Source organism: Bubalus bubalis, chromosome 8 (assembly GCF_019923935.1).
Source record: "Bubalus bubalis isolate 160015118507 breed Murrah chromosome 8, NDDB_SH_1, whole genome shotgun sequence".
In the NCBI taxonomy this organism is placed as follows: Eukaryota; Metazoa; Chordata; class Mammalia; order Artiodactyla; family Bovidae; genus Bubalus; species Bubalus bubalis.
Window position 1 is genome coordinate 74,090,576 of NC_059164.1, and position 12,983 is coordinate 74,103,558.

At 36.6% G+C, this 12,983-nt stretch overlaps 1 protein-coding gene across 4 annotated transcripts in view; it reads left to right on the forward strand.

The window, feature by feature from the left end:
• Positions 1-9,315, forward strand: part of GTPBP10 (GTP binding protein 10) — a 29,121-nt gene extending 19,806 nt beyond the window's left edge. For 2 of the 4 annotated variants that reach the window (XM_025291320.3, XM_006075226.4), the window contains exons 6-10: positions 31-83; positions 2,349-2,456; positions 2,978-3,055; positions 5,124-5,247; positions 8,633-9,315. In XM_025291320.3, coding sequence (XP_025147105.3) covers positions 31-83; positions 2,349-2,456; positions 2,978-3,055; positions 5,124-5,247; positions 8,633-8,895 — 626 coding nt within the window. In that variant the 3' untranslated portion in view covers positions 8,896-9,315. Of the gene's footprint in view, positions 1-30; positions 84-2,348; positions 2,457-2,977; positions 3,056-5,123; positions 5,248-7,069; positions 7,158-8,632 lie in introns of all 4 variants that reach the window. The other 2 variants (XM_025291321.3, XM_044946767.2) reach the window with 2 other exon arrangements.
• The last annotated feature ends 3,668 nt before the right edge of the window (positions 9,316-12,983 follow it).

Consider the following 12,983-nt stretch of genomic DNA (forward strand, 5'->3'; position numbering starts at 1 on the left):
CTAGCCTTAATTTACTTTTTTTTTTTTTAGTTACAACAATAAAGCCTGAACTTGGAAAAATTATGTATAGTGATTTCAAACAGGTGGGTATTTTTTTTTTTTAATTCTTTTAAAAATATTTATTTATTTATTTGGCTGCTCTGGCATCCTTAGTTGCAGAATATGGGATTTAGTTCCCCTGACCAAGGATTGAACCTGGGCCCCCTGCATTGGGAGCACAGAGCTTTAATCACTGGACCAGCAGAAAAGTCCTGTAGGTGGCTATTTTTAAAATAAGACTCTTGGTTAGAAATGAAAGTACTTGCCTTATTGCTTAGATTTTATAAAATTTGACAGTTTCTGTGGTGGTGGAAAAAGTAGCAGAATTTTGTTTTTCGTAATTGAAGTCATGATCAAATCAATTCTGCTGAGCGCTATCCGAGTAAAATATTGTATAAGAATAATTCTTCCAAAGTTTGGATATAGTTTGTAATTATAAGATTGATTGTATCTTATTCTCCTTGATGTGTTTGTTCTCATTGCAATTCCATATTTTATTGCCATACTTGATTATTGATTTTCATTTCCTAAAAACATATTCTAAAGTTCATGGATGTAATTTTATCCCACTTTACTGTTCAAAAAATTTTTTTTTAATTGAATGGGATTTTGGTCTTAGCTAGCTATTAAAATTTATTTTTCCTTGGTAAGGAAGAACTATAGTTTTTTTTGCATAATTAAAATAAAAACAAAAAATGGAAAATAATAAAAATTTAAAAATATGTATGATCAGCAGTTGCATTCCTTAGTGTTTACCCAGATTAATTGAAAACTTAGGTCCACTCAGAAGCCCACACACAGATGTTTATAGTTGTTTTGTTCATAATTGCCAAAACTTGGAGGCAACCAAGATGTCCTTCAGTAGATGAATGGATAAATAAGCTGTGTACGTATCGAAAATTGAATGTCACTCAGCACTAAAAATAAGTAAACTATCAAGCCATGAAAGGACACAGAGGACCTCCAGTGCTTATTACTAAGTGAAAGAAGCCAGTCTGTAAAAGCTACATCCTGTATGATTTCAACTATATGATGTCCTGGGGAAAAGGCAAAACTGTGGAAATAGAGAAGATCAGTGGTTACCAAGGATTAGGCGGAAAGAAAGGTTGAATAGGTAGAAAGGTTGAATAGGCAGCATACAGAGGATTTTTAAGGGCAGTGAAACTATTCTGTATATTGTAATGGTAGATACATGTCATACATTTGTCAAAACCCATAGAATGTATAAAACCTAGATGACGAACCCTAATGTAAAATATGGACTTGAAGTGATGATGTATCAGTATAGTTTCATATAATCCAATGACATAATTCAAGATATCAAAGATGTATATTCATTAATCATAGTGGTATAACAGTAAAAAAATTTTTTTTAAGCTTTAACAATTACATAGAATATTAAATAATAAGTAACATTATAAGTGCAGGATAATATGAATTTAGAAAACATTATTGGTAATTTTTAAGGGAAATCAATAAAAAGACCTCTGAAGACAATTTCAGAACATGAGACCTCTATATGTACTTTGGTTTGTCACATAGCTACAGCTTTCTTTAAAACTGAACATTTTAACCACACAAGCAGTGTGTAGAGCAGTGTTTTTCATCCCTTATTGTACATCAGGATCATCTGACGAGCTTAAGAACAACAATGATAAATCAAGCTTGGGCCCAGTGATTTGAAACCAAATCCCTGGGGATAGGGCTTGAGGCTCTGTAGTTTATAGCAATTCCTTAGATGATTATGATATGCAGTGAGGTTTGAAAACCACAAGTGTTGAATAATGGTTAATGACTCTAATAATGGTTAATAGTCCTAAATAGAGTATAGGGACACTGTTTCCTTTACTTTTTAAAAATGGTTAAATCCTGGTAGAATATGAACAGTGGAACCAAACAACCATTTACATATAGAATAAAACACTTTACAGTGCTTACATCCTAAGTCAGTGTCTGCTGATTTAATATCCTTCTTTACTTAGAATTTAAAAACTTGAAATTCTTTGAAAAGTTCATATTGAACAGTATAATTTATGGAATTCTAAAGAGAATTCATATTAATAAATATTAAGCTAAGCCCTAGAATTCTTAGATTGTTAAAGTAAAAATGGGACTCTAATTTCTGATAGCAAAGGATTTTGATTCTTAATACATTTATTTTGTTATCAAAGTATCTTGGGTTTATTAGAGATGCAGTAATTCAGTGGTAATCACAAAATAGAAACTTTATAATTGAAATATGAAAATTGTTGGATGTAATTAGATTTGTGTTTTCATTTTTATTATTAAACCATTTAATTTTGTATTAGATATCAGTAGCTGATCTTCCTGGTTTAATAGAAGGAGCACATATGAACAAAGGAATGGGCCACAAATTCCTCAAGCATATAGAAAGAACTAAACAACTGCTTTTTGTTGTAAGTCATATGCCTATCAATGTAATGCTTAAAAGAATGTGAGAATCAATGAATTTAGTTTTCCTAGACATTTTTATAATAACATTTAAAGATAAAGTAGTAGCATATATTAATCCACTAAATCTGTTTAGATAGGAGTCAAATTTATTTATAATATGGGGATGGAAATGGAACATTTACTGTATCAGATGAAAGTTTGGCCATATTTGTCAGGTTTATTAATTCCTTAGGATTTTCTGTGTACTACTAAATTACACAGCATTACTTTCCTATTTCATGAGATTATCTTTATTAGTATAAGTTGTTTTATCTGTACTAGTTTCTCATTAATGATTGTGATATTATAAGAATAATTACAGTGATCTTAAAATATCAATTTCTCTCATTTCAAATTACTAAATTACCAAAAGAGTATAGATTGAGAAATTATTTATAGCTTGAATGAGTGAAACTTTTCAAAACAGAATTGTATAGCTGTCATTCTTACATTAAAGGCAATCTTTTATCCTTTTTTTTTTCAGGTTGATATTTCTGGATTTCAGCTTTCTTCCCAAACTCATTACAGAACTGCTTTTGAAACCATAATACTGCTTTCAAAAGTAGGTTTTTCTATCTGGTCTAGTATTCAGGGACATAGGACTGTATGAAATAACGTATGACAATTAGAATAAATATGTCTTCTACCTCTACTTTCTAAAACTTTGGTGTCAGTTAAAGAATTATCTAAACTTGCTGTCTCCAGTTTCTTAATATTCATCCACTTCTCAAACTGTTGTAATCAATAAAACCTTCCTGGATTCCAAATCCCTATTATATAAATTCTTAGACTGAGTCTTGCTTAACTTAATTCCTACTTCTTAGACTATTTCCCAGTCTACTTTTTAGGCACTCTGATACCCAGATAGTTTGGTTGTACTTTAGATTTGCTGCCTATTAGATATCTTTAATTGGATGTCCCATTAACTTCTCAAATTTAATATGTGTAGAACTGAACTTGGGCTTCCCTGGTCGCTTAGTGGTAAAGAATTCACCTGCAAGGCAGGAGACCCAGGTTCGATCCCTGGGTCGGTAAGATCCCCTGGAGGAGGCCATGGTTACCCACTCCAGTATTCTTGTCTGGAGAATCCCATGGGCAGAGCAGCCTGGTGGGCAACTGTCTGTGGAGTCTCAAAGATTCAGACACAACAGAAGTGGCTGAGCATGCACACAGAACTGAACTTTTTTTTTTTTTTTTTTAATTTTCCAGCCTCCCTCAGAACCTTATTGAATATGTAAGCCAGAAACCTGGGTGATAGTGATTCTGACTTTCTCACCACCTGTATCAAGCCCTGTCAGTTTTATGCCCTAAATTTCTCTGAGATGCAGCTATTTGTCTTCACCCGCATTGTTGTAATCGTCAGCCTCTCTTAATAGCTGGTCTCCCTGCTTCTAGTCTCACTTCTTTTCAGGCCATGTTTTATAGGCAGCTAGAGTGATCTTTGTTAAAGAACCAAGCGGATGTTTGTTCCCTGCTCTGATGGTCCCCCATAGCAATGGGTTAGGTTGAAGTCTAACCTGAACATGGTATATGAGGCAAAGTTAGGTTCCTACCAAGCACTGTATCTCTATTGTTCCTGCACCCTCTCCTGCTTCCCCAAGCAACACCCTGTACATTCTCTATCCAGCCATATGATTTCTCTCTACACAACATGATGTCTTTTACCTTAATGACTTTTATATCCTATTTGCTAGCTACATTTTTGCCTATTATTGATAATGCTGTGAACATTTGTGTACAGGTTTTTGTGTGGGTATGTTTTCCTTTCTCTTCGGTGTGTGTGTATGTATATCTCTCTCTCTCTCTAGGGGTGAAATTACTGGATAATAAGGAAAATCTAATATTTTGAGGAACTGCCAGACTATTCTCCAAAGTGACTGCAGCATTGACTTACTTTACAATCTTACTAACAATGTATGAAGGTTCCAGTTTTTCCACATTAATGTCAACATTCATTATTACCTTTTCTACTTTGACTTTCCTAGTAGGAATGAAGTAGTATTTCACTGTGGTTATGATTTGCATTTCTCTCATGACTAATGGTGTTGAGCATCTTTTTTGTGCTTATTAGCCGTTTGTATGTGTTTGGAGAAATGTCTATTCAGATTGGTTGCCCATTTAAATTGGGCTGTCTTTTAATTGTTGAGTTGTAAAAGTTTTTTATAATTTACATACAAGTCCCTTATTGGTTATATGATTTGCAAATATTTTCTCCTATTCTTTCAGTTGTCTTTTAACTTTCTTTCAGTTCCCTTCTGAAGTATGGAATTTAAAACTGATAGAGTCCCCTGTGTCTATTCTTTCTTTGATTCCTGCTTTTAGTGTCAGATAAAAGAAGCCACTACCTAATCCATGGTCACAAAGATTTACTTCTAAGCGTACTTACTTTTTCCAAGAATAATACAGGCATAGGATTAATTGTCATTATTTAGTTCTGAATTTTATCTATGTGCTTAATATAAGTCCAAATATCTGTATTTGTCTCTAGGCACAAAATCACTTACTGATATCAGAGGTGTGAATGGGCCCTAGAATACCCAGGCCTATAAAGTATAGAAAGACATTACCAAATAGGTCATTTATATAGGTATTTTAATACAGTTATTTGGTTTTTCTCTTTTGATTTAAAGGAGTTAGAGTTGTACAAAGAGGAACTTCACACAAAACCTGCACTCCTCGCAGTAAATAAAATGGACTTGCCAGATGCACAGGATAAATTCCATGTACTGATGAACCAACTCCAGAATCCTAAAGGTAAACCCGTTCGTTCATTTAGTGCCAGTTTAATGAATATCTATTTCTGCTTTATTGACTATGCCAAAGCCTTTGACTGTGTGGATCACAATAAACTGTGGAATATTCTGAAAGAGATGGGAATACTAGACCACCTGACCTGCCTCTTGAGAAACGTGTATGCAGGTCAGGAAGCAACAGTTAGAACTGGACATGGAACAACAGACTGGTTCCAAATAGGAAAAGGAGTACGTCAAGGCTGTATATTGTTACCCTGCTTATTTTACTTCTATGCAGAGTACATCATGAGAAACGCTGGATTGGAAGAAGCACAAGCTGGAATCAAGATTGCCAGGAGAAATATCAATAACCTCAGATATGGAGATGACACCACCCTTATGGCAGAAAGTGAAGACCTAAAGAGCCTCTTGATGAAAGTAAAAGAAGGGAGTGAAAAAGTTGGCTTAAAGCTCAATATTCAGAAAACTAAAATCATGGCATCTGGTCCTGTCACGTCATGGCAAATAGATGGGGAAACAGTGGCTGGCTATTTTTCTGGGCTCCAGAATCACTGCGGATGGTGATTGCAGCCATGAAATTAAAAGACGCTTACTTCTTGGAAGAAAAGTTATGCCCAACCTAGATAGCATATTAAAAAGCAGAGACATTACTTTGCCAACAAAGGTACGTCTAGTCAAGTCTATGGTTTTTCCAGTGCTCATGTGTGGATGTGAGAGTTGGACTATAAAGAAAGCTGAGCGCTGAAGAACTGATGCTTTTGAACTGTGGTGTTTTAGAAACCTTTGAGAGTCCCTTGGACTGCAAGGAGATCCAACCAGTCCATCCTAAAGGATATCAGTCCTGGGTGTTCATTGGAAGGACTGATGTTGAAACTGAAACTCCAGTACTTTGGCCACCTGATGCGAAGAGCTGACTCATTTGAAAAGACCCTGATGCTGGGAAAGATTGAGGGCAGGAGGAGAGGGGGATGACAGAGGATGAAATGTTTGGATGGCATCACCTACTCAATGGACACGAGTTTGGGTAAACTCCGGGAGTTGGTGATGGACAGTGAGGCCTGGCCTGCTACAGTTCACAGGGTCGCAAAGAGTCAGACACAACTGAGTAACTGAACTGATCTGAACTAATGAATACCTACTATTTGCAGAGACTTTTGCTAATGCTAAGTCACTTCAGTCGTGTCCGACTCTGTGCGACCCCATAGATGGCAGCTCACCAGGCTCCCCAGTCCCTGGGATTCTCCAGGCAAGAGTACTGGAGTGGGGTGCCATTGCAGAGACTTTTAGGTGTACTGTAATCAGTGGGGAAAAAAACTGAAACCTGTTCCTCTTAAAAAAAAAACAAGTGTGTTTGAAGAAAGAACACATACCATATGAAACTTTTAAATGTGATATGGACAATCTGTTATAGGACATAGAAGGGAAGAAAGATTAATTTGAGCTGAAAAGTTCAGGTATCATCAAGAAGTAAAACTGGGCTCTTAAAGAGTTAATGGGATTTGGATCAGAAGAGGAAAAAGCCAGCATATATCTATGAAGTCTTTTCACTTTTAACTTATTTCACAAGTTCTAGAATTTCATTCCCCTAGTACATTATGAATTTAATAACAGGGCTAGTAGTTCTAAAGAGATATGTATCTTTGCAGTGCCAGGTCTATAGATCTCTGGAGAGTATCAATCTTCTAAAAAGAACTTGAGTTGTATGTGTGGCACAGAATAAAAGATGCTGTTACTTCTAAAGTATTTGTGTGAAATTGGTCCCTAAATGGACCACTTTGTATAAAGGAATTTGTCTCCATAGTTTTGAATATTGACATTTGCAGAACAAACTCTACTGTATAGAGATGATGCCTTCATTTTTCTGAGTCTAGTAGAGGACCTTTTGCACAAATGAGAAAAGTAGGATGGAAGGTAAGTGGTTAACATGTTTTTTAAATAGACTTAACCTGTTTTTATCCTTGAGATAAAAATTGAGGAAAATAAATTATAATGTACTAGTACTATCAGCAGCAGAAAATCCTCTCTCTTCTCGTAAAAATCCTTATATATATATATTGGGCCTGCCCTTGAGTTAGTAAGTTACTTTGGGGGTATAAATATTCCTCAAAAATTTATAAATAATAAAGTCTTTATTCTTTAATGTCATTTGTTTTATGAGGTCATTAGATCTGATCACTGGTTGATCTTGCAGAAAAGGGAATTTTCAGAAGAAGTACCAAAGAGCGGGGGGAAACTCAGGAGTTTGTGGCTATTTTGGCCTATCATAAAAACAATATAGTCACCTCAGTGATAATTTCCAAATTAGCCTCTCTTTTCCTTGAGGGTAAATGAATCCCAGAAACCAAGCTTTGTATTGATTTGGTTAATCTCTTCTAGCCAGCCTTTCCAGGTGACATCAGTGTTGATCCATCCCATCAGTATGCCATCCTCCCTTCTGTTGCCTTGGTAGCAGAGAAGAAGCAAAAGTTATCTAACGGTTGTCAGTCCCAGTGGGGTGAAATATTGGATTCATCTAAAATGATCTCTCCTTGAACTGTTTTCAATTTTAGTATGGCTCCTAGTACCAGTGATGATAGGTCTCTAAATTTGGACAGTTAAAGGCCACCTGTGTGCTGAAGCAAACTAGAATATCCCAAGTCACAAATGAGTTTATTTTTGTAGAAAAGTTCTCTCAGAGCATCTGTGTTGCCTTACTTTATTGAATGCCCCAAAGCAAAACTTATTGCTTCTGTAAGTAAATCATCTTGTGTGATTTATCTTTTGATTGGAGCGTTGTGTGCTCAGTCGTGTCCAGTTCTTTGTAACCCCATGGACCAGAATCCGCCAGACTCCTCTGTCCATAGAATTTTTCCAGGCAAGAATACTAGAGTAGGTTGCCATTTCCTACTTCAGGGTATCTTCCTAATTCAGGGATTGAATCCGTGTCTCCTGTCTCTCCTGCATTGGCATGCAAATTTTTTACCACTGCACCATTACCTGGGAACTTATACTTCATTCAGTTAAAAATATATTCATGTAACAAATATTAACACAACTGAGGAACTTTACTTTAACTTTTCACTTTCATGCATTGGAGAAGGAAATGGCAACCCACTCCAGTGTTCTTGCCTGGAGAATCCCAGGGACGGGGGAGCCTGGTGGGCTGCCGTCTATGGGGTCGCACAGAGTCGGACACGACTGAAGTGACTTAGCAACAGATATTTACTGAGCACCATTCATGTGCCAAGAACCTTAACATTGTCATTAGTAAAAACCAAAGGTGCTAAGAGCTTATTAGAGAAGGAAAAAAGAAAAACTAAGTTTTTGGTTCACAAATGAAACCTCTAGCATAGTTTTGACTTATTTTCAAAGACAATGAAAATCAGCTTATATCTGTGTTGTTTCAGAATTTTTGCATCTGTTTGAAAAAAACATGATTCCAGAGAGGACTGTGGAATTCCAACACATCATCCCCATCTCGGCAATTACTGGAGAAGGAATTGATGAGCTAAAGAACTGTATAAGGAAATCTCTGGATGAACACGCCAACCAGGAAAATGATGCATATCATAAGAAGCAATTGCTTAACCTACATATTTCCAATACAGTGTCTTACAGTGAGCCACCATCAAAGAATGCTGTTTCTAGTCCTAGAATGGATATCACTTAAATGTATTAAAAGTGATATTGGAATTGTGTTCATTTGAAAGCTCTTTGACAAACATTTTTTAGAATGTTGGTTGTTACTATACTGGTGTATATACCATCATTCAAGAACCATATTTTTAAAGATGTTTTGTAGTTAAGTTTATTAACAGATAAAAAAATAACAGAGTTAAAAATGAGAGGTTATAATATTATGGCTAACCACCTGTAATAACATCCTATAGTATTCTACATGTATGTCTCTAGGGAGATAATTGTTATATTATAAAAAAGGATTCCTTATGAGCAACTAGGTTTTATTTGTTTGTTTTTGAGTTTATCATTACCTGGTTCTCCTAAATTAGTAATAGTTCTCTTTTTTTGGAAAAACCTCAAACTCCTGAATTTGAACATATTCACAAATAAAGATTACTGATAATCAGCAGATTCAGTTCAGTCGCTCACGCGTGTCCGACTCTTTGCAACCCGTGAACCACAGCACACCAGGCCTCACTGTCCATCACAAACTCCTGGAGTCCACCCAAACCCATGTCTATTGAGTCAGTGATGCCATCCAACCATCTCATCTTTTGTCATCCCCTTCTCCTCCTGCCCACAATCTTTCCCAGCATCAGGGTCTTTTCAGATGAGTCAGCTCTTCACATCAGGTGGCCAAAGTATTGGAGTTTCAGCTTCAACATCAGTCCTTCCAATGAACACTCAGGACTGATCTCCTTTAGGATGGACTGGTTGGATCTCCTTGCAGTACAAGGGGCTCTCAAGAGTCTTCTCCAACACCACAGTTCAAAAGCATCAGTTCTTCAGCGCTCAGCTTTCTTTATAGTCCAACTCTCGCATCCATACATGACCACTGGAAAAACCATAGCCTTGACTATACGTACCTTTGTTGGCAAAGTAATGTCTCTGCTTTTTAATATGCTATCTAGGTTAGTCATAACTTTCCTTCCAAAGAGTAAGCGTCTTTTAATTTCATGGCTGCATTCACCATCTGCAGTGATTTTGGAGCCCAGAAAAATAAAGTCTGCCACTGTTTCCACTGCTTCCCCATCTATTTGCCATGAAGTGATGGGACCAGATGCCATGATCTTACTTTTCTGAATGCTGAGCGTTAAGCCAACTTTTTCACTCCTCTCTTTTGCTTTCATCAAGAGGCTTTTTAGTTCTTCACTTTCTGCCATAAGGATGGTGTCATCTCCATATCTGAGGTTATTGATATTTCTCTCAGCAATCTTGATTCCAGCTGTGCTTCCTCCAGCCCAACATTTCTCATGATGCACTCTGCATATAAGTTAAATAATCAGGATAACAATATACAGCCTTGACATACTCCTTTTCCTATTTGGAACCAGTCTGTTGTTCCATGTCCAGTTCTAACTGTTGCTTCCTGACCTGCATGCAGGTTTCTCAAGAGGCAGGTCAGGTGGTCTGTTATGCGCATCTCTTACAGAATTTTCTGCAGTTTATTGTGATGCACACAGTCAAAGTCTTTGGCATAGTCAATAAAACAGAAGTAGATGTTTTTCTACAACTCTTGCTTTTTTGATGATCCAGCGGATGTTGGCAATTTGGTCTCTGGTTCCTCTGCCTTTTCTAAAACCAGCTTGAACATCTGGAAGTTCACAGTTCACATATTGCTGAAGCCTGGCTTGGAGAATTTTGAGCATTACTTTACTAGCGTGTGAGATGAGTGCAATTGTGCGGTAGTTTGAGCATTCTTTGGCATTGCCTTTCTTTGGGACTGGAATGAAAACACCTTTTCCAGTCCTGTGGCCACTGCTGAATTTTCCCAATTTGCTGGCATATTGAGTGCAGCACTTTCACAGCATCATCTTTCAGGATTTGGATAGCTCAACTGGAATTCCATCACCTCCACTAGCTTTGTTCGTAGTGATGCTTCCTAAGGCCCACTTGACTTCACATTCCAGGATGTCTGGCTCTAGGTGAGCGATCACACCATCGTGATTATCTGGGTCATGAAGATCTTTTTTGTATAGTTCTTCTGTGTATTCTTGCCACCTCTTAATATGTTCTGCTTCTGTTAGGTCCCTACCATTTCTGTCCTTTATTGAGCCCATCTTTGCATGAAATCTTCCCTTGGTATCTCTAATTTTCTTGAAAAGATCTCTAGTGTTTCCCATTCTATTGTTTTCCTCTATTTCTTTGCATTGATCGCTGAGGAAGGCTTTCTTATCTCTCCTTGCTATTCTTTTGAATTCTGCGTTCAAATGGGTGTATCTTTCTTTTCTCCTTTGCTTTTCGCTTCCCTTCTTTTCACAGCTATTTTTAAGGCCTCCTCAGTCAGGCATTTTGCTTTTTTGCATTTCTTTTTCTTAGATCTTAGCAGTTTTAGCTTTTGGAATTTTTTGTTTCTTAAGTATGAATATTATTTTCCTGCTTTGGATCACATTAATGTATATCTCATTTTCTGTCTGTTTCAGTACTTCCATATTTTAGTAAGAATAAATAGGAAGTACGGTATTAAGCAATATTATCAATCATCAATATATTCTCAGGAGATTGTAATTTCTAAATTTCTTCTTGACTTTTAAAAATACTTAAAATTAGACATTTTCTTGTAATTATTTTATTATAAAATATACATATTAATTATAAAAAATAACATTTACACACTGCAAAAGCATATATAGTAAAAAAGAAAAGTTCCCATCTTTTTGCATCAGGCTTTCCAGTTCTCAGAGAAAACCGCATGTTCCTACAAGATTTTTTTAATGCATGTATCTTTTTGCCTGAATGAGTTCATTATACTTTTCCAAAGTTTTTTTGTTTGTTTTTACAAAATAATAGCAAGTTAAAGAGCTTCTGAAAAGTATTCTTCAGTGCTACTATTAAACTGTTAGGAATTGTTTTGGAATTTAAGGCTAAGTGAAGCCTTGAAAAGAAAGTGTTAGTTGCATAGTTTTATCCAACTCTTTGCGACTCCATGGACTATAGCCCACCAGACTCCTCTGTCCATGGGGTTTTCCAGGCAAAAATACTGGAGTGGGTTGCCGTGCCCTCCTCCAGGAGATCTTCCTGACCCACGGGTTGAATCTGGGTCTCCTGCATTGCAGGCAGATTCTTTACCGTCTGAGCCACCAGGGAAACCTTCAGTTCAGTTCAGTTCAGTTGTTTGGTCATGTCTGACTCTTTGCGACCCCATGGACTGCAGTACCCCAGCCCTGTCCATCACCAACTCCTGGAACTTATTCAAACTCATGTCCATTGAGTCGGTGATTCCATCCAAACATCTCATCCTCTGTCATCCCCTTCTCCCGTCTTCAATCTTTTCCAGCATCAGGGTCTTTTCACGTGAGAAAATGGGACGCTTTAACAAGTACTAAATAAAAATCTCCATATCATTCTACTTAAATTTCTTCTGATATGACAGTGTGACTTCTTACAAGTGTTATTTCACTTTTATTTGTTCTGTTTTCTATTCTCCACTCCTACCTCCCATCCCAGTCCCCAGATCACTGGCTTTTCTTGTATTTGTTTTCATGAATGGTGTTTATTGAGTTTCTCCCTTGTGTCAGGCACTGTGCAGGGCACTGCATGTACAGTGTTGAGGAGAATAGATAGGACCCGCTACCCTCAAGGATCTCACATTCAACAGCAGAAGCATCTGGGGATTAGAGCACTTTACAGAAAAGTAAGAGTGAGGAAAGCATTTGGAATTTGAACATCTCTACTGATCGTAGTGTCCAGGTTTCATACTGGGTATGTTTTACATTTATGACTTGAGTCTCATTTTTCTCTTTTTCTATTATTGCTACTTTTTCCACTTATGTTATTTCCTAAGTATAAACAAGTAGCAGTGTATGAGGACAGTTTTCATTGGGTGAATTTCTGACACCATAATTTTGCTTTTTGCTGTAACAAAGGGTAGCAGATGTGTGTTGAGGACTAAGAGGAACTGTAGCTTATTATGTCTGTATACCTAGGTTACTACTCTATGACTGAAACATTTTATGTAACTCGCTGAAATGTTCCATTATTTTTATTTTCTTACCAAAAGTGTACCTTCTATGCCTTTTTTTGATGGTTGATTTTTACTCTAAATTAAAGAAGAAAATCTGAATTCCTTTTTCATTT